Raw genomic sequence first — 25,225 nt, forward strand, 5'->3', positions numbered from 1 at the left:
GCACTAAACTCATACCTATCCATAATTGCACTGAATGCAAATGGACTAAATACACCAATAAAGAGACAGAGAGCGGCAGAATGGATTAAAAAAAAAAAAATGATCCTTCTATATGCTGCCTACAAGAGACGCACCTTAGAGACATGAACAAACTAAAACTCAAAGGATGGAAAAAAAATATCAAGCAAATGACAATTAAAAAAGAGTAGGAGTGGCAATATTAATTTCTGACAAAATAGACTTTAAAGTTAAATCCACCACAAAGGATATGGAAGGACACTATATAATGATTAAAGGGACAGTATACTGGGAGGATATAACCATATTAAATATTTATGCACCCAATGACAGGGCTTCAAGATACATAAAACAAAGTCTAACATCATTGAAAAGTGAGATGGACAGCTCCACAATAATAGTAGGAGACTTCAACACACCACTTTCGGTGAAGGACAGGACATCCAGAAGGAAGCTCAATAAAGACATGGAAGATCTAAATACTACAACCAACCACCTTGACCTCACAGACATATACAGAACACTCCACTCTACAGCACCCAAGTATACTTTCTTTTCCAACACACATGGAACATTTTCTAGAATAGACCACATATTAGGTCATAAAGCAAGCCTTAACAGAATCCAAAACATTGAAATATTACAAAGCATCTTCTTTGATCATAAAACCATAAAAGTAGAAATCAATAACAGAAAAAGCAGGGAAAAGAAATCAACCACTTGGAAACTGAACTACACCTTGCTCAAAAACGACTGGGTTACAGAAGAAATTAAGAACAGAATAAAGAAATTCATAGAACCCAATGAGAATGAAAACTCTTCTTATCAAAACCTTTGGGACACAGCTAAAGCAGTGCCCAGAGGTCTACTTATAGTAATAAATGCACACATCCAAAGAGAAGAAAGGGTCAAAATCAAAGAATTATCCCTACAACTTGAACAAATAGAAAGAGCAACAAAAGAAACCCTCCGGCACCAGAAGAAAGCAAATAATAAAAATTAAAGCAGAATTAAATGAAATAGAGAACAGAAATACAATTGAAAGAGTTAACAAGAACAAAAGCTGGTTCTTTAAAAAAAATTAACAAAATCAATAAACCATTGGCCAAACCGACAAAAGAAAAACAGGATAGGATGCAAACAATCTGAATAAGATACACAGCCTTGGAAATCCTATGGGGCAGCTGAACTCTGGCCTATAGGATGGCTATGAGTCAATCAACTTGACGGCAGTGGCTTTTGATTTTTTGGGGTGTTTTCTTGGTGTATTAATTGTGATAAATGTACCATGCTAATGTAAGATATTAGTAATAGGGACAACTGGGTGTATGTTATATGGGAATGTCTGTACTATTTTCACAATAATTTTCTCTAAAACTGTTCTATAATAAAATGCTAATTAAGATAAATAAATAAAGTTAGTCAGGCTGAATTGGGTAAGAGGGGCTTCAGGGGACACTGGGGCGAAAACAGACTTCAGGCTGTGTCTAGGGCTTGGTAAAGGTTGGTGACCATGAATCTTAGTTGAAGTACATAACTTCAATCGGGAGGTGGTCAAAGGAAGGGTAGAAGAGGGCACAGCAGAGCTCCTGACCCAGTGTCCATTCCCCAGCCCCCAGCTTCAGTTCACCCACACCTTCCAGTTACACTACATGCCATTCTAAATCCTCAGTGACATTTCATTTCTGTGTCACTTCTTGGAGCCCTGATCACAGGTTGCTTTGTTTTCTTTAACCACTTCCTATTTCATATCCCCCTAACTTTAACTCTCTACTCTCTACTTCTATGTCTTGTACCCTTTTGAATATCTTTATGATGCTAGACATACAACTGCTACTCAATGAATACTTCTTAAATAGATCTAAGGTTTAACTGGCACGGGCCTTCTAAACTGAGGAAAGGAGAACAACCAAGACTCCCTTCTACTTTCTGCTTCGCTAATAAACATGCAGACATCTCCTGGGCACAGGGGGTTACGCTAAGCTTATATTTCTGGAATGACCAGTGATAGCTGAGTACCAACCATGGTGCACCTGAGAGAGCTAGGGAATGAGGCTGCCATCATTCTCACTGAGGAAGAAATACCAGCTGTGGTCACTTCCCATCAATTACCCCAGCTCCTATCTTTCTCCATCCAAAGACCCTCCCCATGGCCTGTGTTTCACAGATATAAGCCGTCCTCTTCTCCCCAGCTGCCACCCTACAAGACCCAACTGTGCACTTCATAGTTTCCAAATAGCTGGGGTTAACAGGGCATACTTATTGGTTTTGTCTTCCAAGTTTGGAATCAGGTTGTTCTGTACCCAAAGACCATCGGTTAGAATGTTGCAGCTGTCAGAATGTTGCCCTAAATTTTGGGGAAAAAACAAAGTCACACAGAATACGAAGAGCAAGGACAAGAAAAAGGCCTTTGTCAAGCTTCACTAATATTCCAAGTTCGTACCTTAGCAGCCAGCCGACACTCTGTCACCCTGATGTTGAAATAAGAAGTTGCCGCCTTATTCATTTCCACACAGCTATTGGCGATCACAAACACTGCTCCACTTGGGAGTTTCACATCCGTTGCCCTCAGAGGACTAAATTCTATCAACTTGGCCTGTTGGAAAAAGAATCTCAGGTGAGTTACAACTTATTAGAATTCAGAAAAGGTTTGAGCATGTACGCATTTATTTCACTTAACAGAGCCTTTTTACAAAAATGCATTTATTCATTCATTCGAGTATTATTTATTGACTCCAGGCACTATACTAGGCACTGGGGATACAACAGCGAACAAGACAGACACTGTCCCTGCACTCATAATGCCTACAATCTAGTGAAAATATAGTCAAATAGACAAAAAAAATCTCCAGGTAGCGTTAGAATGACAGCAAAGCACAGGGTGTTATATAAACACATAGTTGAAGCACCTGACCAGATACAGCCTGGTATAAACCCATTTGAAAAAGGGATATATAAGCTGAGCCCAAAACAATGAAAGAAAGGAAGGCAGACAACCAAAAAGGCATCAGGAAGACAGACAAGCATACACAATTCCAGAGATGAAAAATAATATGGGATATTTTATCAGTCAGGGTTCTCCAGAAAAATAGAAACAATAGGAGATATACCTACTTCTATTTTTCTACAAAACCCTGACTGATATAATACCTATATAATATACATATATAAACCAAAAACCCACTGCTGGTCAATTCCAACTCATAATGACCCTACAGGACAGAGTAGAACTGCCCCATAGGGTTTCAAGGCAGACTGCCAAATCTTTCTCCTGCAGAGCAGCTGGTGGGTTCAAACCACTGACCTTTCAGTTAGCACCCAACCTCTTTAACCACTGTGCCACCAGGGCTATGTACATACCTAATAAATACATGTACACACAGAGAGAGACAGAGAGCAGACTAGCAGGCAAGAAACTGAGACAAGAATTGATACTGCAGCCTTGAGTCCTAAATCAACAGAGCAGGCCAGCAGGATTTCTATGTTAAAGTCTTGAGGCAGAACTCCTTCTTCTCCAGGAAGCCTCAGTTTTGCTCTTCAGGCCTTCACTGATTGGATGAGGCCCACCACATTACCAAGGGTAATCTCCTCTACTTAAAGTCAACCGATTTTAAATGTTAACCACATCCACATTCACAGCCACCTCCAGACTAGTGTTTGACCACATGATTGGGCACCACAGCCAAGCCCATTTGACACGTGGAGGGTGTTAGTGGAGGGTTGAGTACTGGAAATGGGTTTGAGGGATGAGGAGTAGCAAAAGGTTAGAATAAAGGTGCAACGTAGGGGTCAGATCTAAAGAGCTGGGCAAGCTCAAAGGATTTGGATTTTGCTCAGATCCTATCACTTACACACATTAATACTAGGGCTCTTGCCATCATGTCTGCTTGTCAGGTCCCATCCAAAATCCCACAGTATTATCGTATCATGAAACCAAATTTCCTCATGCCTCACGTCTTTGGCTTAGAGAATCACCAACAAATATTCTTAATAAGAAGGAATCCAGGTGTTCTTGAAAAATAGCCAAGCCTGTAGGAATCTGATGAAAAACTCTGAAAAAACTTTAAAAACTCCGAAAAGAGTTTTTTTTAATGTCTTTTTAAAAAATGACTGCTTCTATTTTGAAAATGAGCAGTTCATGGGCAACAACCAAAACCTCACTCTGCCTGAGGGAGCAGAGAGCCAAGGGGAAGTGGTATCCAGCTAAGGAATTTATTCTTGGCTTACTGTCAACAGTCTTCTTCCTGCCGCTGAAGGCCCAAAAATGCTTACAGAGAAAAATGATACCAAAGAGTAAATTACAAGAAGAGGGGCTGTGAATATATGTGGTAAGAGAACTAACATTTGGGTTTAAAACCAACAAGAGATTATGAAAATGCCATGAGATGAAGTGATTTGGGATGGGGGTGTGGAAGGCAGTCCCTAAGAGAGAGGACCTGTGAAATCTCATCCTAACAACGCAGACAATAGCAGAGAAAAAAAAAAAAACAGATACATGAGAAAAATAGGCTGAGGTGTGAACCTGGAAGCTTAAAGGAAATAAGAGTTGGTGAAGTGGTGGTCACCTTGAGTTACAAACTGCTGGGAAATATCCTACAATGGAGAATAGACCTAGATACTAGAACAGCCTGCCCCTAGCCAAAAATACCCATAACGTAGTAGAATAGGCTTCCCATAGCCAAGTCTGCTGGGGAACTCAAGACCCTTCTCTCCATGTGAATTTTCCCTAGTTGATATTTCTAAATAGCTCAGTATCACTTACAGTTCCTTCTTCTGCAAGAAATGATATGGACTGGTCCATTCCTCCTCCTTCAGTGCCAATATAACGCTCACTTTTGGCACAGATTTCTGCAAGTTCCACCTAGAAAAGTAAAAATCAATTCATACTGTTAGTGTAGTCATAATCTATTTGCATCCATTTATTACCCCAGGCATGACAATTTCAGTGCCAACTCTGATCAATTGATAGTAACTGTCTCGAGCATTGTGTTAACAAGAATTCCATGACTACAGTTGAGCCCAAGAGGAAAACATACCAAGACTGATTAACAACATCTGTCATGAGTATGGAATGAGATATTGGCAGTGTTTGCATTGTATTTGCTTTCTCTAAAAGACTGCATAATGCAAATGGTTTCTCTTCTCTTTCTATTTGCTTCAACCCTCTCTGGACTGGTATCATTGAAAATCTGACATGGGCACTCATTTATTTCTGCCTCAGCTGTCTTTGTCCCCCCACAGCCAAAGTAGGTCTCATCAACTTTATTTTCGAGATCAAAAGTAAGGCTGTCTCTCTGGCACTTTCATTAAGAATCAGACACATCTTCCAACAGTTAAAGTGAAGATGCCCAACTGTGGAGCATTATTTTAATATAAACTGAAAAAAATTAAAAATAAAAAAGATAGAAGAAAATGATAAAAATATATTTTAATATCAGTTAAATGCTTTAATTCCACCCATTCACTTCTCAAAATATCATTTTTATCTGTTTAAGCATCTTCAGTGGGACTGATAAGTTTAAACTCCTCAACTTGACATTTCAAATACCCCTGAAATACGGGGCCAATTCGCATATGAAATCTTATTATCTTCCACTCTTTTCCAGTCATGCTTGTCTCCTTAACCATCTTACACATGCTTCTGCATGCTGAAACTAATTCCTATCCTCTCTCCTATATAAATCCTATTGCCATGCAGTACTTAACTCATTGGCCACCGACGATGGGCAAGTCACTGGAATGGCCACTCAAATCTTCCTCCTTCATAGAATCTGCCTCAAATACACTTTCTACTATGGCATCCCCGTTCTCTGAACTCCTATAATACTTAAGCACTTGGCTGCTATCCAAAAGGTTGGCAGTTCGAACCCACTCAAGTGGCTCAGTGGGAGAAAGATTTTGCCATCTGCTCCTATAAAGATTACAGCCTAGAAAACCCTATGGGGCAGTTCTACTCTGTCACATGGGGTCACTGTGAGTTGAAATCTACATGATGGCACCTAACAACAACATTCACCCACTCCAGTATCCATTTATTCATTCATTTTTGCTCTCTTCTAAGGCTTGATTTCTCACTGGCTTATTAGAAAATCTTCCTCGGGTGATCATTCTGAAACACTAATAGCATCACCTCTTGCTTTCTTGGTTACCACCAGCTTGATGCTCATATTTCTCAGCATGGTACACAAGGTCTCTAATGACACAGCCCTTGCTCACTTCTCCAGCCTGCTCTCTCACCACTACCCCTGTGAACCCTAAGATCCAGTCATCAGGAATACTGAATAAACGGTGTTCTTCATTACCCACCAAGCTCTTGCACACCTCAGTGTTCAGGTGCAACATTCTTTCCTTCTCTCTCAACACTACACCCTTCGGCATCTCCCACCACCTCCAGCAGCCCCCATCCACCATCACAATCAACTCAAGCATCACCACCCCCTCGGACCCACACTACCACCCAAATACACACATGTATCACCCCTCCGCTGCATTCTCACACTACCCTTTATAAAACTCCCTTATCGTTGATAAGACTGCACTCTCAGTGTAGATTCCCTTGTCTCCTTACTCCCCAGTTCATCGGAGCCCAGGCGACACCCACGTTGGCTGGATCTCACCTTTTAGTTACGCCATGTGTCAATCACAGCTGTTCTATGCAGAAGCTTGTCAGTTCTATGAGAGCTGGATCAGGTGTAGGTTTCTTTTGTGTCTCCTTCCTCACATAATGCACATAGTAAATACTCAATAAACACCTGCTGCTTTCACTTCCTGAAAATTGCTGACCAAATACCATCTTAAAGATTCTGTAAACAGCATATTTGTTCAGTCATGAGGTTTAGCTAGCCTTGTGATATGAAGTAAACTTGGGATTTTGAAGCAATGGGCATGGACTGCCGAACACACAGAACAAATGACCTGTCCATAATAGGCACATTAAAAATAAATTACTCACAAAAGGTCAAAATACTTGGATTTGAAAATGCAATGTAGCCAGGTGAAGCGATGCATGCAGGATCCGGTGAAGAATGGTGCAGCCTGGGTTACTGCCTAACGATGACCCCAGGCCAGTGTGAAAGGCACCCCCTCAGCAAGAGCAGTAACAGCCACATTAATGGGAACCAGATACATGTCAGGCATCTGACACTACGCCTTCCTTTCATAAGTATTATCTCTTTTAAACTTCCAAATAACCCTCTGTTTATCTGAATTATAGAAATGAGAAAAACAGGACTTAGAGACATTTAAGTGGAAGAGGAAGAGCCAGGATTTTAACCTGATCTGTCTAACTCCAAAGCCTGTGATCTTTTCACACTGAACTTCAACTACTCCCCCAAACTGGAGATAATACAACCTATTTCTTCACTACCTCAAAGGGATGTAAAGGACAAATAAGCTCACCAAAATGTAAGTATTCTCCTCCTTAAGAAGAAACTAAAGCTTTGAGAAGTTAATGTTTATTAATTTTTTTAATCTCTTGATGTGTATAGAAATAGAATGTTAGTTTTTCCAGACCATCTATGTGGACAGAAGTGAGTGGCCCTGGAAGTCCCCAGAATCTCTGTGCCAAGGATAATCCATATTCAGGACAGTGGACATCCTTTCTCCTTGACACTGTCTCTCAAGCTGAATTCTGACAAATCAATCCCACGGCCAGACATACAATGCCCAACAGTTCTAAATGTAGGAAAATATAAGAAAGACAAAAGATGAAAGAAAGAATGAATCACTTTATACTCCCCCAGACTGTAGAATTCAGTAGAAAATACAGCGGAAAAAATCCAGTACCAGAAGCTTCCGAAACTGAATTCAAGCCCTAATTTTCCTGCCCGCTAGCTGTGTGGCCTTTGATAGATGGCTTAACTCTTCTGAGTTTCCATTTCTTCATATAATGTTAATAATAACAATAGTCAGAACTAATATTTATTGAGCACTGCATGCTATGTACCATTCTAATTCCTTTGCATGAAGTATTCACATAATGACTGTATGAGATATGTATCTCCTCATTTTACAGACGACAAAGCCAAGTGGGTTTAGCTAAGACCAGTCCAGTAATTAGTAGAACTGAAATTGAAACTCAGATTGTTTAAATCCAGAGCCCATATTCTTAATCACCATACTATTACCTTCCATCCATGTTATAAAGAAAAATACCCACTTCCCTAGCTATGGAATTATTGTGACGATCCAACGAATTAACTAAAAACACCTCATAACCTCCAAAGCACGATACAATTGTTGATTTTATTATTTTTACATCCTGAATAATCATTTGATTTACACAAGAGAGTAGCTAAATCTCAAGCCAAGTCTAAAGACAGGTGATCATTGTTCTGGAATACAGGACCTTTCTACAAAGTGTTTAAGGAGGAAATCGACTTGGCACCTCCTGATAAAGCTAGAAATGGTTGTGGAGAGACCGGAACACTTCTACACTGCTGGTGGGAATGTAAAATGATGCAATCACTTTGGGAATCAATTTGGTGCTTCCTTAAAAAGCTGGAAATAGAACTACCATATGATCCAGTGATACCACTCCTTGGAATAGATCCTAGAGAAATAAGAGCCCTCACATGAACAGATATACCCACACCCATGTTTACTGCAGCACTGTTTACAACAGCAAAGAGATGGAAGCAACCAAGGTGCCCATCAGTGGATGAATGGATAATTCACATAATGGAATCCAGTGCCGTCGAGTCATAACGGAATACTACACAACAATTAAAAACAACGATGAATCCATTAAACATCTCATAACACGGAGGAATCTGGAAGGCATTATGCTGAGTGAAATTAGTCAGTTGAAAAAGGACAAATATTTTATGAGACCACTACTAAAAGAACTCCAGAAAATGTTTAAACACAGAAGAAAATATTCTTTGATGGTTACGAAGGAGGGGATGGAGGGAGAGGGGTATTGACTAATTAGATAGTAGACAAGAACTATTTCAGGTGAAGGAAAAGACAACGCACAATACAGGAGAGGTCAGCACAACTGGACTAAACCAAAAGCAAAGAAGTTTCCTGAATGCTTCGAAGGCCAGAGTAGCAGGGACAGGGGTCTAGGGACCATGGTTTCAGGGGACTTCTAGGTCAATTGGCATAACAAAATATATTAAAAAAAAACATTCTGCATCCCACTTTGGTGAGTAGCATCTGGGGACTTAAATGCTAGCAAGTAGCCATCTAACATGCATCAATTGGTCTCAACCACCTGGAGCAAAGGAGAATGAAGAACACCAAAGACATAAGGTAAATATGAGCCCAAGAGACACAAAAGGAGACATAAGCCAGAGACTCCATTAGCATGAGACCAGAAGAACTAGATGGTGCCCGGCTACCATCAATGACTGCCCTGACAGGGAACACAACAGAGAATCCCTGATGGAGTAGGAGAAGGGTGGAATGCACACATCAAATTCTCACAAAAAGACAGACTTAATGGTCTGATTGAGACTGGAGGGACCCCAGAAGACATGGCCCCTAGACCCTCTGTTAGCCCAAGACTGGAACCATTTCTGAAGCCAACTCTTCAGGCAAAGATTAAACTAGACTATAAGACATAAAATGATACTCGTGAAGAGAGTGTTTCTTAGCTTAAGTAGATACATGAGACTAAATGGGTAGCTCCTGCCTGATGAGAAGGCAAAAAGGGATAGGAGCTGGTTGAATGGACACGGGAAATCCAGGGTGGAAAGGAGGAACGTGCTGTCATATTATAGGGAAAGTAGCTAGGGTCACATAACAATGTGTGTATAAATTTTTGTATGAGAAACCAACTTGAACTGTAAACTTTCACTTAAAGCACAATTTTAAAAAAAGTGTTCAAGGAAAGGGAGAACTTAAAAGATTCCAGACATACAACTTAACAACAAAAAGACAAACAACCCATTCAAAAAATGTGCAAAGGACTTGAAGAGACATTTCACTAAAGAAGATATACAAATGGCCAACCAGCAAGTGAAAAGATGCTCAACATCATTAGCCATTAAGGAGATACAAATCAAAGCCACAATGACTAATTAAGGGTCAGGCTGCACAGCCATTAAGGTAATTGGTGTCAATAAGTTGTACACCTATAAAAAGTTGAATTGGAAAAGTTGTGTGATAGATATATTTACAATGATGAAAAAAAAAAGTGGCTGCTAGAAGCTGTGTATGTGCAACCAGACAATTCATGAGATTTGGTTCCTCAGTTTGGAGGTTTAGGGTCATGGTGTTATGCGACATCCCAGTTAATTGGCCTAATATTGTGTTTAGTCCTTCTGTTCTACCTCCTACTTCACTGCATAGTGGCTGGGGTCTTAAAAGCTTGCCAGTAACCATCCAAGTACAACAACTGATCTCTATTTGCCTAGAGCAACACAGGAAGGTTAGTCAGGCATAGGAGGAAATGGAATGTGTGGCTAATTGCCTCTATGAACAACTGCCTCCTTTGCCATAAGAACAGAAAAACTGAATTGTGTTTTTATCAATAATGAACATTTTAATCAAAGATTCTATAGAAGAATCCTGATCAAAAGGGGGAAAATGAAGAACAGAATTTCAAATTCTAATGGACTCCAGATATTTTGGAGTCATGGAGGTTGGATGAACCCTCAAAACTTTTCTCTTCAGATAATCGTTAAACCAAAAATAACCCCTGAAGTCTTCTTAAAACCAAACAATAGTTTACAGAATGTCTGCCTTGAGCAGGGTGCTCTTTTAAGATCTATCTGTATGGGATCAAACTGACAAGAACAACTCAAAAGATTAGATACGAAACTTAGGGGACAGTGAGTTAATGAGGAAGAAACAACTTGGAAAAGGAGGGCAAGAATGCCTGAACAACTCGAAGAATGTAATCAATGTCACTAACTTACATGTAGGAATTATTGAATTGGTGTATGTTCTGCTGTGTATATACTCGACGGCAACAACAAAAATAAAATTAATTATTTAAAAAAAAACCACAATGAGATACCATTTCAACTCCTGCTAGAATGGATAAGAACAAAAAAACGTAAAATAACAAATGTTGGCAAGGATGTGGAGAAAGTAGAACCCTTATCCATTGCTGGTAGGAATGCAAAATGGTACAGCTGCTGTGGAAAATGGTTTGGTAGTTCCTTAAAAAGTTAAACACAGAACTACCACATAACCCAGCAATTCCACTCCTACGTATAACTCAAGAGACTGAAAGCAGCGTACACCAAAACACACAGGGATGCCAATGTTCACTGCAGCACTACACCTACTCCTCGCTTATCGACTATCTCATTATACTTTTCTCATTTATGACAAAAGCAAAAAAAAAAAAAAAACTACTGGAGGCGAAGCCAACATGGCAGAATAAACAGACGCTTCTGGCAAGCCCTCTTTACAACAAAGACCTGAAAAAACAAGTGTGACAAGCTGGGAGTCCTGAGCTTCAAACGCAAGCTCAGCAAACAAACTGAGAGGCAGGCAGAGGAAGAGACTGTTCAGAAGCGGAGAGGACTTGCAGGACCTGAATCACGGGAAGCTCTCATGCACCATTCCTGGAGCCGCAGCGGCGGTTGGTACTAGCATTACTTCACATTCTCATCAAGGAGAAGCAGCCAGCCACGTACCCTACTCACACCTCCGGAACCAGAGAATGGCACTTTTCGCAAAAGCTAAGTACTTCCGTATATTTTACCGCGCTCCCCCACCCCCAAGCCGGCTACACTGGCTGAATTCCCGGGGCCTGAGATAGGCTCTGTTGAGCACCTAGAGCCATCCTAGCGGACTTGGAGAATGAAAAAATTTGCAATTTAGGGGAAAAGATAATTTGCCTGCTCCAGTAACCAGGGGAGCTCAGGTCAGAAGCGGCTCCTGTCTAGGCATAAATGGTCCACGGACTTTGAGGGCCTTTCCCTTCTGCATAGACCTGTGTGGGCCTATTTTGAGAGAAAAGACCCTTGTTGGAAGACTCCAACCATTTTAGTTGTGCAGTGGAGTGGTGGGTGTTTGATGTTTGACATTGCTTTGCCTATTAAACAAGGTCCTCACCTACCCACATCAGGGACCTAAGGACTGGTAGCTCCACTCAGCTCACCCAGCCATCCACGACAGGGGTCCAAGGATAACTGGCACCTATCAGCCCTTACAACCAAAAACCTTGGGTGCCCATGGTCCGTCTGCAGAACCCACCCACCTGCACGCTCGAGGGAACAGGGACGTGCTTTCCTCAAAGACACCTGGGGTCTGTTCTCAGCCCCTTGCCTTGTTCAGAGTGTGACATCCTGCTGCAATCAAATACCGGTACACACAACAATTAACCCTGCCCCTCTAAGACTGTAGGACACAGCCTGTACCAATCACTTGATGATCAGCTACCTGGACACCTGAGCTGAATTCATACAAGAAAAGTGAAATGGACTCCTAAACCGATATACCTGATAACAGCTCTAGCCATCTGGAGACAGGATGTGAGAGCTCCAAAGGCAAAAATAATCAAGCTAGCTAACTCAAGAAGCCCACTTGGGAATATCAAAACAAAACAAAGCAAGAAGCTAAGACACAGTAAGCAAGCATAAACTAATACAATAACTTATAGATGGCTCGGACACAACAGTCAATATCAAGTCACATAAAGAAACAGACCATGATCACCTCAACAAGCTCTCAAAACAAAGAATCCAGGGAACTTCTAGATGAAAGTGCATTGCTGCAATTACCACAGGCAGAATACAAAAGATTAATATGCAGAACCCTTCAAGACATCAGGAAGGAAATGAAGCAATATGCAGAACAAGCCAAGGAACACACAGATAACGCAATTGAAGAAATCAGAAACAATTATTCAGGAACATGATGAAAAATTGAATAAGCTGGAAAAATCCATAGACAGCAATCAGAAATTCAGAAGATTAACAATAAAATTACAGAAGTAGACAACTCAACAGAAAGTCAGAGGAGCAGAATTGAGCAAGTAGAAGCTAGAATTTCTAAACTCGAAGATAAATTACTTGCAACTAACATATTTGAAAAAAAAATCAGATAAAAGAATTTTAAAAAATGAAGAAAACTTAAGAATCATGTGGGACTCTATCAAGATAAATAACCTATGAGTGATTGAAGTACCAGAACAGGAAGGGATAACAGAAAATACAGAGAGAATTCTTGAAGATTTGTTGGCAGAAAACTTCCCTGATATCGTGAAAGATGAGAAGATATCTATCCAAGATGCTTATCAAACTCCACATAAGGTAGATGTTAAAAGAAAATCACCAAAACATATTATAATCAAACTTGCCAAAACCGAAGAAAAAGAGAGAATTTTAAGAGCAGCTAGGGATAAATGAAAAGTCACCTACAAAGGAGAGCCAATAAGAATAAGCTCAAAATACTCGCCAGAAACCATGCAGGCAAGAAGGGAATGGGATGACATATTTAAAAAATTGAAGGAAAAAAATTGCCAGCCAAGAATCATATATCCAGCAAAACTGTCTCTTAAATATTAAGGTGAAATTAGGACATTTTCAGATAAACACAAGTGTAGGGAATTCGTAAAAACCAAAATAAAACTTAAAGAAATATTAAAGGGAGTTCTTTGGTTAGAAAATCAATAATATTAGGTATCGATCCAAGACTAGAACTCTGGGCTGAGCAATCAGAAGTCAACCAAGACAGGTAAATCAAAAAAAACAAAACAAGGTTAAAAAAAGAAAAAGAAGCTCAAAACAGGGTAACACCAATGTTATTATATAAGACAACATTAAAACAATAAAGAGGGACTAAAAAATGTAATCACAGATTTTCCATATGGAGAGGAAGATACGGCAATACAAAGAAATAAAACATAGGTTTAAATTAAGAAAAATAGGGATAAATAACAAGGTAACCACAAAGGAGACAAACTATCCTACTTATCAAAATAAACTACAAGAAAAAAATAGGACTCAGAAGAAACAAAATCAACAACAATGAATATGAGGAAAGGATAATATATAAAGATAATCTACTCAGCACATAAAATTAAGTGGGAAAAAGAAACTGTCAACAACACACAAAAAAAGACATCAAAATGATAGCTCTAACTTCATACCTGTCCATAATTACGCTGAATGCAAATGGACTAAACGCACCAAGAAAGAGGCAGAGAGAGGCAGAGTGGATTCAGAAACAAGATCTGTCTATATGCTGCCTACAAGAGACAAACCTTAGACTTAGAGGCACAAACAAACTAAAACTCAAAGGATGGAAAAAACTATATCAAGCAAACAACAATCAAAAAAGAGCAGGAGGGGCAATATTAATTTCTGACAAAATAGACTTTAAACTTGAATCCATCATAAAGGATAAAGAAAGACACTATATAATGATTAAAGGGACAGTATACCAAGAAGATAAAACCATATAAAATATTTATGCACCAAATGACAGGGCCGCAAGATACATAAGACAAACTCTATCAGCATTGAAAAGTGAGATAGACAGCTCCACAATAATAGTAGGAGACTACAACACACCACTTTCAGTGAAGGACAGGACATCCAGAAAGAAGCTCAATAAAGACACGGAAGATCTAAATGCCACCATCAACCAACTTGACCTCATAGACGTAAACAGAACACTCCACCCAACAGCAACCAAGTATACTTTCTTTTCTAGTGCACATGGAACATTCTCTAGAATAGACCACATATTAGGTCATAAAGCAAGCGTTAGCAGAATTCAAAACACTGAAATATTACAAAGCATATTCTCTGACCATAAGGCCATAAAAGTGGAAATCAATAACAGAAAAAGCAGGGAAAAGAAATCAAACACTTCGAAACTAAATAATACCCTGCTCAAAAAAGACTGGGTTATAGAAGACATTAAGGATGGAATAAAAAAATTCATAGAATCCAATGAGAATGAAAACACTTCCTATCAGAATGTACGAGACACAGCAAAAGCAGTGCTCAGAGGTCAATTTATATCAATAAATGCACACATACAAAAAGAAGAAAGGGCCAATATCAAAGAATCATCTTACAACTTGAACAAATAGAAAGAGAGCAACAAAAGAAACCCTCAGGCTCCACAAGAAAACGAATAATAAAAACTAGAGCAGAACTAAATGAAATAGAAAACAGAAAAACAATTGAAAGAATTAACAAGACCAAAAGATGGGTTTTTGAAAAAATCAACAAAGTTGATAAGCCATTGGTCAACCCGACAAAAGAAAAACAAGAGAGGAAGCAAATAACCCCAATAAGAAATGAGATGGGCAATATTACAACAGACCAAACTGAAATTAAAAGAATCATATCAGATTACCATGAAAAATTATACTCAAAGATATTTGAAAACTTTGAAGAAATGGATGAATTCCTAGAAACACACTACCTACCTAAACTAACACAAACAGAGGTAGAACAACTAAATAGACCCGTAACAAAAGAAGAGATTGAAAAGGTGATAAAAAACTCCCAAGAGAAAAAAGCCCTGGCCTAGACAGCTTCATTGCAGAGTTCTACCAAGCTTTCAGAGAAGAGTTAACACCACTACTACTGAAGGTATTTCAGAGCATAGAAAAGGACAGAATACTCCCAAACTCATTCTATGAAGCCACCATATCCCTGATACCAAAACCAGGTAAAGACTCCACAAAAAAAGAAAATTACGGACCTATATCCCTCATGAATGTAGATGCAAAAATCCTCAACAAAATTCTACCCAATAGAAATCAACAACATATCAAAAAAATAATTCACCATGACCAAGTGGGATTCATACCAGGTATGCAGGGATGGTTCAACATTAGAAAAACAATCAATGTAATCTATCATATCAAGAAAACAAAAGACAAGAATCACATGATTTTATGAATTGATGCAAAAAAGGCATTTGACAAAGTTCAACACCCATTCATCATAAAAACTCTCAGCAAAATAGGAATTGAAGGAAAATTCCTCAACATAATAAAGGGCATTTATACAAAGCCAACGGCCAACTTCATCCTAAATGGAGAGAGCGTGAAAGCATTTCCCTTGAGAACAGGAACCAGACAAGGATGCCCTTTATCACCACTCTTATTCAACATTGTGCTGGAGGTCCTAGTCAGAGTAATTAGGCTAGACAAAGAAATAAAGGGTATCCAGATTGCCAAGTAAGAAGTAAAATTATCTCCATTTGCAGACGACATGATCTTATACACAGAAAACCCTAAGGAATCCTCCAGAAAACTACTGAAACTAATAGAAGAGTTTAGCAGAGTATCGGGATACAAGATAAACATACAAAAATCAGTTGGATTCCTCTACACCAACAAAAAGAACATCGAAGAGGAAATCACCAAATCCATACCATTTACAGTAGGCCCCAAGAAGATAAAATACTTAGGAATAAATCTTACCAGAGATGTAAAAGACTTATTCAAAGAAAACTACAAAACACTTCTGCAAGAAACCAAAAAACACCTACATAAGTGGAAAAACAAACCTTGCTCATGGATAGGAAGACTTAACATTATAAAAATGTCTATTCTACCAAAAGCGATCTATACATTTAATGTAATTCCAATCCAAATTCTAACGACATTCTTTAATGAGATGGAGAAAAAAATCACCAACTTCATAAGGAAGGGAAAGAGGCCCCGGATAAGTAAAGCATAATGAAAAAGAAGAACAAAGTCGGAGGCCTTACTTTACCTGGTTTTAGAACCTATTATATCACCACAGTAGTCAAAACAGCCTGGTGCTGGTACAATAACAGGTACATGGACCAATGGAACAGAATTGAGAACCCAGACATAAATCCATCCACATATGAGCAGCTGATATTTGACAAAGGCCCCAAAACAGTTAAATGGGGAAAAGGCAGTCTTTTTAACAAATGATGCTGGCATAACTGGATATCCATCTGCAAAAAAAAGGAAACAAGACCCATACCTCACTCCATGAGCTCAAAATGGATCAAAGACCTAAATATAAAATCTAAAATGATAAAGATCATGGAAGAAAAAATAGGAACAGTGTTAGGACCCCTAACACATGGCATAAACAGTATACAAAACATTATTAAGAATGCACAAGAAAAACTAGGTAACTGGGAGCTCCTAAAAATCAAACACCTATGCTCATCCAAAGACTTCACCAAAAGAGTAAAAAGACTACCTACAGACTGGGAAAAAGTTTTTAGCTATGACATTTCCAGTCAGCGCCTGATCTCTAAAATGTACACGATACTGCAAAAACTCACTGCAAAAAGACAAATAACCCAATTAAAAAATGGGCAAAATATATGAACAGACACTTCACTAAAGAAGACATTCAGGTAGCTAACAGATATATGAGGAAATGTTCACGATCCTTAGCCATTAGAGAAATGTAAATCAAAACTACAATGAGATTTCATCTCACTCCAACAAGGCTGGCATTAATCCAAAAAACACAGAAGCATAAATATTGGAGAGGCTATGGAGAGACTGGGAACACTTACACACTGCTGGTGGGAGTGTAAAATGGTATAACCACTTTGGAAATCGATTTGGCACTTCCTTCAAAAGCTAGAAATAGAACTACCATTCAACCCAGCAATCCCACTCCTCAGAATATATCCTAGAGAAATAAGAGCCTTTACATGAACAGACATATGCACTTCCATGTTTATTGCAGCACTGTTTACAATAGGAAAAAGATAGAAGGAACCAAGGTGCCCATGAACAGATGAATAAATAAATTACGTATATTCACACAATGGAATACTACGCATCAATAAAGAACAGTGAGGAATCTGTGAAACATTTCATAACATGGAGGAACCTGGAAGGCATTATACTGAGTGAAATTAGTCAGTTGTAAAAGGACAGATATTATGTAAGATCACTATCATAAGAACTTGAGAAATAGTTTAAACTGAGAAGAAAACATTCTTTTGTGGTTACGAGAGTGGGTTGAGAGGGAGGGTGGGAGAGGGGTATTCACTAATTAGATAGTAGATAAGAACTACTTTAGGTGAAGGGAATAGACAGTACACACCATACAGGGGAGGTCAGCACAACTGGACTAAAGCAAAAGCAAAGAAGTTTCCTGAATAAACTGAACACTTCAAAGACCAGCATAGCAGGGGAAGGGGCTTGGGGACCACAGTTTCAGGGGATACCTAAGTCAACTGGCATAATAAAATCTATTAAGAAAACATTCTGCATCCCACTTTGAAGAATGGCATCTGGGTTCTTAAACACTAGCAAGCGACCATCTAAGATGCATCAATGAGTCTCAACCCACCTGGATCAAAGGGAAATGAAGAACATCATGGACACAAGGTAATTACGAGCCCAAGAGACAGAAGGGGCCACATGAACCAGAGACTACATCATCCTGAGACCAAACGAACTAGATGGTGCCTGGCTACAATCAATGACTGCCCTGACAGGTAACACAACAGAGAACCCCTGAGAGAGCAGGAGAGCAGTGGGATGCAGACCCCAAATTCTCATAAAACCAGATTTAATGGTCTGACTGAGACTAGAAGGACCCCAGTGGTCATGGCCCCCAGTTCTTCTGTTGTCCCAGGACAGGAACCTTTCCTGAAGCCAAGTCTTCAGACAGGGATTGGACTAGACAATGGGTTGGAGAGGGATGCTGGTGAGGAGTGAGCTTCTTGGATCAGGTGGACACTTGAAACTATGTTGGCATCTCCTGCCTGGAGGGGAGATGAGAAGGCAGAGGGGGTTAGAAGCTGGCGAAATGGACACGAAAAGAGAGAGTGGAGGAAGGGAGCGGGCTGTCTCATCACGGGGAGGGTAATTGGAAGTATGTGGCAAGGTGTATATAAGTTTTTGTGTGAGAGTGACTTGATTTGTAAACTTTCACTTAAGGTACAATTAAAATTAAAAAAAAAAACTATCCAACTATTTTGCACAGTAACATACATCAGGCACTAATGAACACCAAGGTGAGAGGCAAAAGTAGCACTGGCTGTGATGGTTAAGGCTATGTGTCACCTTAGCTGGGCCATGATTCTCAGTGATTTGGCAGTTATGTAATAATGTAATTTGGCAGTTACGTAATGAAGTAATTTGCAGCTATGCAATGATGCAATTTAGCAGTTATGCAATGATGTAATCCAGCAGTTATGTAATGATGTAGTTATAGTCATTTTGTGATCCATTGTGATCATCCTCCATTTTTGCAGAACACTGATTTTCACTTAATGACTTGGTCTTTGGAACCTAACCTGGTTGATAAGTGAGGAGTGGGTGTATTCACAATAGCCAAAAGATAGAAACAACCTAAATGTCCATTAACAGATGAATGAATAAACAAAATACGGAACATACATACAATGGAACATTACTCAGCTATAAAGAGAAATGAAGCCTGATATATGCTACAACATGGATGAATCTTAAAAACATTATGCTGAGTGAAATAAGTCAATCACAAAAGGACAAATATTGTATGATCTCACTTAAATGAAATAATAAGAATAAGCAATATACAGTGTCATGGATTGAATTATGTCCCCAAAAAATATGTGTCAACTTGGCTGGGCCGTGATTCCCAGTACTGTGTGATTGCTCACCATTTTGTCATCTAATGTTATTTTCCTATGTGTTGTAAATCCAACCTCTGTGATGTTAATGAGGTGGGATTAGTGGCAGGTATGTTAATGAGACAGGACTCAATCTACAAGATTAGATTGTGTCTCAAGTCAACCTTTTTTGAGATACAAAAGGAAGAATTGAGCAGAGAGACATGGGGACTTCATATCACCAAGAAACAAGACCCAAGGTCCCTGCACTGAGAAGCTCCTCAACCAGGGAAGATTAAGGACAAGCACCTTCCCCCAAAGCTGACAGAGAGAGAAAGCCTTCCCCTGGGGCTGGCACCCTGAATTTGGACTTCTAGGCTACTAGACTGTGAGAGAATAAATTTCTCTTTGTTAAAGCCATCCACTTAGGCGACTAAGACATACAGAGACCAAAGTTTATTAGTGGCCATCAGGGTGGTAAGGAGGGGAAAAAAAGAGTCATCGTTTAGGAAACAATGAGTTTCTGTTTATGGTGATGGGAACTTTGGCAACAATTATGGATGATGGTTACAAAAGTCAATTAATGTAATTAGTATCAGTAGATTTTACACCTGAAAAATCTGGAATTGGCAAATATGTTATCTATTTTTGCAACAATTTTATTAAAAGGGAGAAAAAAAGATTCTGGACTTTAGGACAACCAATTCAACAACAGGGAATAAAGGACTTTGAGGCAAAAAGGAGACGTGGGAGGCGGAGCCAAGATGGCAGACTAGGCAGACACTACCTCGGATCCCTCTTACAACAAAGACACAGAAAAACAAGTGAATCGATCACATACATAACAATCTAGGAAACCTGAACAACAAACACAGATTTAGAGACGGAGAACGAACTAATACGGGGAAGCAGCGATTGTTTTCAGAGCCTGAAGCCAGCATACCAGTCAGGTACGGCACAAGCACAGAGAGCAGCTCCACCCCCCTGAACTAACCCCGGGAGGGGGACCAGCCGGTTCCGCGGGCGGCGTGGGACGCAGCCGGTAGGAGAAGTCCCCGGGAGGCAGTGACAGGTCTTGGAACGGGGAGAGCAGCGTCCCAGCCGGGGAACCGTCCCGCCGGGATTTGGACTGGACGCAGGTACGGCATAAACACGGAGAGCTGTTCCACCCCCCTGAACTAACCCCGGGAGGGGGCCCAGCCGGTTTGGGCGGGCGGCGTGGGACGCAGCCGGTAGGAGAAGTCCCCGGGAGGCAGCGACTGGTACTGGAGCGGGGAGAACAGCGTCCCAGCCGGGACACTCGGTCACGGCACAAGCACGGGGAGCTGCTCCACCCATCTGAACTAACCCCGGGAGGGGGCCCAACCGGTTCTAGAGGGCGGCACGGCAACACGGCTGGAGGGACGAGAAGTCCCCGGGAGGCAGTGACTGATTTTGGAGTCAAGAGTGCACCATCCCAGCAGGGGAGTCTTGACGCAGGGCGTGGGGCTGGAAGCGGAGGATCTGACCATGACTCCAGCGGGCCAGACCCCCGGGGGCAATCTCCACACAGCCAGCATACATAGGCGACGCGCCCCGCGGGAATCTCAGACATAATAGTCATTCCAAGCAAGACAAGCAACTCTGGCTATATTCTGAGGTGCTACTCTCCTATCTCTCTGTTCCCTCCCCCACCCTCCCTAGGTGGCTTCATTAACATCCGGATAGCCTGAGCCAGAGGGAGAACTCTGATAGGGATCTGACTGCATTTTTTTTTAGCGGATTTTCTGGAAAAACTAGTTTCCCAGTGATGGCTCGGAGACAACAATCCATATCAAACCACTTAAAGAAGCAGACCATGACAGCTTCTACAACCCCACAAACAGAAGAATCAAAATCTTTCCCAAATGAAGATACACTCCTGGAATTATCAGATACAGAATATAAAAAACTAATTTACAGAATGCTTCAAGACATCACAAATGAAGTAAGGCAAACCGCAGAAAAAGCCAAGGAACACACTGATAAAACTGTTGAAGAACTCAAAAAGATTATTCAAGAACATAGTAGAAAAATTAACAAGTTGCAAGAATCCATAGAGAGACAACATGTAGAAATCCAAAAGATTAACAATAAAATTACAGAATTAGACAACACAATAGGAAGTCAGAGGAGCAGACTCGAGCAATTAGAATGCAGACTAGGACATATGGAGGACCAGGGAATCAACATCAACGTACCTGAAAAAAAATCAGATAAAAGAATTTAAAAAAATGAAGAAACCTTAAGAATCATGTGGGACTCTATCAAGAAGGATAACCTGCGGGTGATTGGAGTCCCAGAACAGGGAGGGGGGACAGAAAACACAGAGAAAATAGTTGAAGAACTCCTGACAGAAAACTTCCCTGACATCATGAAAGACGAAAGGACATCTATCCAAGATGCTCATCGAACCCCATTTAAGATGGATCCAAAAAGAAAAACACCAAGACATATTATCATCAAACTCACCAAAACCAAAGATAAACAGAAAATTTGAAAAGCAGCCAGGGAGAAAAGAAAGGTTTCCTTCAAGGGAGAATCAATAAGAATAAGTTCAGACTACTCAGCAGAAACCATGCAGGCAAGAAGGGAATGGGACGACATATACAGAACACTGAAGGAGAAAAACTGCCAGCCAAGGATCATATATCCAGCAAAACTCTCTCTGAAATATGAAGGCGAAATTAAGATATTTACAGATAAACACAAGTTTAGAGAATTTGCAAAAACCAAACCAAAGCTACAAGAAATACTAAAGGATATTGGTCAGAAAACCAATAATATCAGATATCAGCACAACACAAGGTCACAAAACAGAACATCCTGATATCAACTCAAATAGGGAAATCACAAAAACAAATTAAGATTAATTAAAAAAAAAATACACATACCAGGGAATCATGGAAGTCAATAGGTAAAAGATCACAATAATCAAAAAGAGGGACTAAATACAGGAGGCATTGAACTGCCATATGGAGAGTGATACAAGGCGATATAGAACAATACAAGTTAGGTTTTTACTTAGAAAAATAGGGGTAAATAATAAGGTAACCACAAAAAGGTATAACAACTCTATAACTCAAGATAAAAGCCAAGAAAAACGTAACGACTCAACTAACATAAAGTCAAACACTATGAAAATGAGGATCTCACAATTTACTAAGAAAAACGTCTCAGCACAAAAAAGTATGTGGAAAAATGAAATTGTCAACAACACACATAAAAAGGCATCAAAATGACAGCACTAAAAACTTATTTATCTATAATTACGCTGACTGTAAATGGACTAAATGCACCAATAAAGAGACAGAGAGTCACAGACTGGATAAAGAAACACGATCCACCTATATGCTGCCTACAAGAGACACACCTTAGACTTAGAGACACAAACAAACTAAAACTCAAAGGATGGAAAAAAGTATATCAAGCAAACAATAAGCAAAAAAGAAGAGGAGTAGCAATATTAATCTCTGACAAAATAGACTTCAGACTTAAATCCACCACAAAGGATAAAGAAGGACACTATATAATGATAAAAGGGACAATTGATCAGGAAGACATAACCATATTAAATATTTATGCACCCAATGACAGGGCTGCAAGATACATAAATCAAATTTTAACAGAATTGAAAAGTGAGATAGATACCTCCACAATTATAGTAGGAGACTTCAACACACCACTTTCGGAGAAGGACAGGACATCTAGTAAGAAGCTCAATAGAGACACGGAAGATCTAATTACAACAATCAACCAACTTGACCTCATTGACTTATACAGAACTCTCCACCCAACTGCTGCAAAATATACTTTTTTTTCTAGCGCACATGGAACATTCACTAGAATAGACCACATATTAGGTCATAAAACAAACCTTTGCAGAGTCCAAAACATCGAAATATTACAAAGCATCTTCTCAGACCACAAGGCAATAAATCTAGAGATCAATAACAGAAAAACTAGGGAAAAGAAATCAAATACTTGGAAAATGAACAATACCCTCCTGAAAAAAGACTCAGTTATAGAAGACATCAAGGAGGGAATAAGGAAATTCATAGAATACAACGAGAATGAAAATACTTCCTATCAAAACCTCTGGGACACAGCAAAAGCAGTGCTCAGAGGCCAATTTATATCGATAAACGCACACATACAAAAAGAAGAAAGAGCCAAAATCAGAGAACTGTCCCGACAACTTGAACAAATAGAAACTGAGCAACAAAAGAATCCGTGAGGCACCAGAAGAAAACAAATAATAAAAATTAGAGCTGAACTAAATGAATTAGAGAACAGAAAAACAATTGAAAGAATTAACAAAGCCAAAAGCTGGTTATTAAAAAAAATTAACAAAATTGATAAACCATTGGCTAGACTGACTAAAGAAATACAGGAAAGGAAACAAATAACCTGAATAAGAAACGAGAAGGACCACATCACAACAGAACCATATGAAATTAAAAGAATCATTTCAGATTATTATGAAAAACTGTACTCTAACAAATTTGAAAACCTAGAAGAAATGGATGAATTCCTGGAAAAACACTACCTACCTAAACTAACACATTCAGAAGTTGAACAACTAAATAGACCCATAACAAAGAGATTGAAACGGTAATCAAAAAACTCCCAACAAAAAAAAGCCCTGGCCCGGACGGCTTCACTGCAGAGTTCTACCAAACTTTCAGAGAAGAGTTAACACCACTACTTCTGAAGGTATTCCAAAGCATAGAAAATGACAGAATACTACCCAACTCATTCTATGAAGCCACCATCTCCCTGATACCAAAACCAGGTAAAGACATTACAAAAAAAGAAAATTATAGACCTATATCCCTCATGAACATTGATGCAAAAATCCTCAACAAAATTCTAGCCAATAGAATCCAACAACACATCAAAAAAATAATTCACCCTGATCAAGTGGGATTTATACCAGGTATGCAAGGCTGGTTTAATATCAGAAAAACCATTAATGTAATCCATCACATAAATAAAACAAAAGACAAAAACCACATGATCTTATCAATTGATGCAGAAAAGGCATTTGACAAAGTCCAACACCCATTTATGATAAAAACTCTCACCAAAATAGGAATGGAAGGAAAATTCCTCAACATAATAAAGGGCATCTATGCAAAGCCAACAGCCAATATCACTCTAAATGGAGAGAACCTGAAAGCATTTCCCTTGAGAACGGGAACCAGACAAGGATGCCCTTTATCACCGCTCTTATTCAACATCGTGCTGGAAGTCCTAGCCAGGGCAATTAGGCTAGACAAAGAAATAAAAGGTATCCGGATTGGCAAGGAGGAAGTAAAGTTATCACTATTTGCAGATGACATGATTATATACACAGAAAACCCTAAGGAATCCTGCAGAAAACTACTGAAACTAATAGAAGAGTTTGGCAGAGTCTCAGGTTATAAAATAAACATACAAAAATCACTTGGATTCCTCTACATCATCAAAAAGAACACCGAAGAGGAAATAACCAAATCAATACGATTCACAGTAGCCCCCAAGAGGATAAGATACTTAGGAATAAATCTTACCAAGGATGTAAAAGACCTATACAAAGAAAACTACAAAGCTCTACTACAAGAAATTCAAAAGGACATACTTAAGTGGAAAAACATACCTTGCTCATGGATAGGAAGACTTAACATAGTAAAAATGTCTATTCTACCAAAAGCCATCTATACATTTAACGCAC

The 25,225-nt window shown here is 39.5% G+C and overlaps 1 protein-coding gene across 4 annotated transcripts in view; it reads right to left on the minus strand.

Annotated features, from left to right (window-relative positions):
- The window catches only part of GALK2 (galactokinase 2), a 223,618-nt gene that overhangs the window by 64,768 nt on the left and 133,625 nt on the right, over positions 1-25,225 (minus strand). For all 4 annotated transcript variants that reach the window (XM_064291988.1, XM_064291986.1, XM_064291987.1 and 1 more), the window contains 2 exons: positions 4,781-4,879; positions 2,462-2,614 (listed from right to left, as the gene is read on the minus strand). In XM_064291988.1, the coding sequence (XP_064148058.1) occupies positions 2,462-2,614; positions 4,781-4,879 (252 nt within the window). The remainder of the gene's footprint in view (positions 1-2,461; positions 2,615-4,780; positions 4,880-25,225) is intronic.

This window comes from Loxodonta africana, chromosome 10 (assembly GCF_030014295.1).
Source record: "Loxodonta africana isolate mLoxAfr1 chromosome 10, mLoxAfr1.hap2, whole genome shotgun sequence".
Classification (NCBI taxonomy): Eukaryota; Metazoa; Chordata; class Mammalia; order Proboscidea; family Elephantidae; genus Loxodonta; species Loxodonta africana.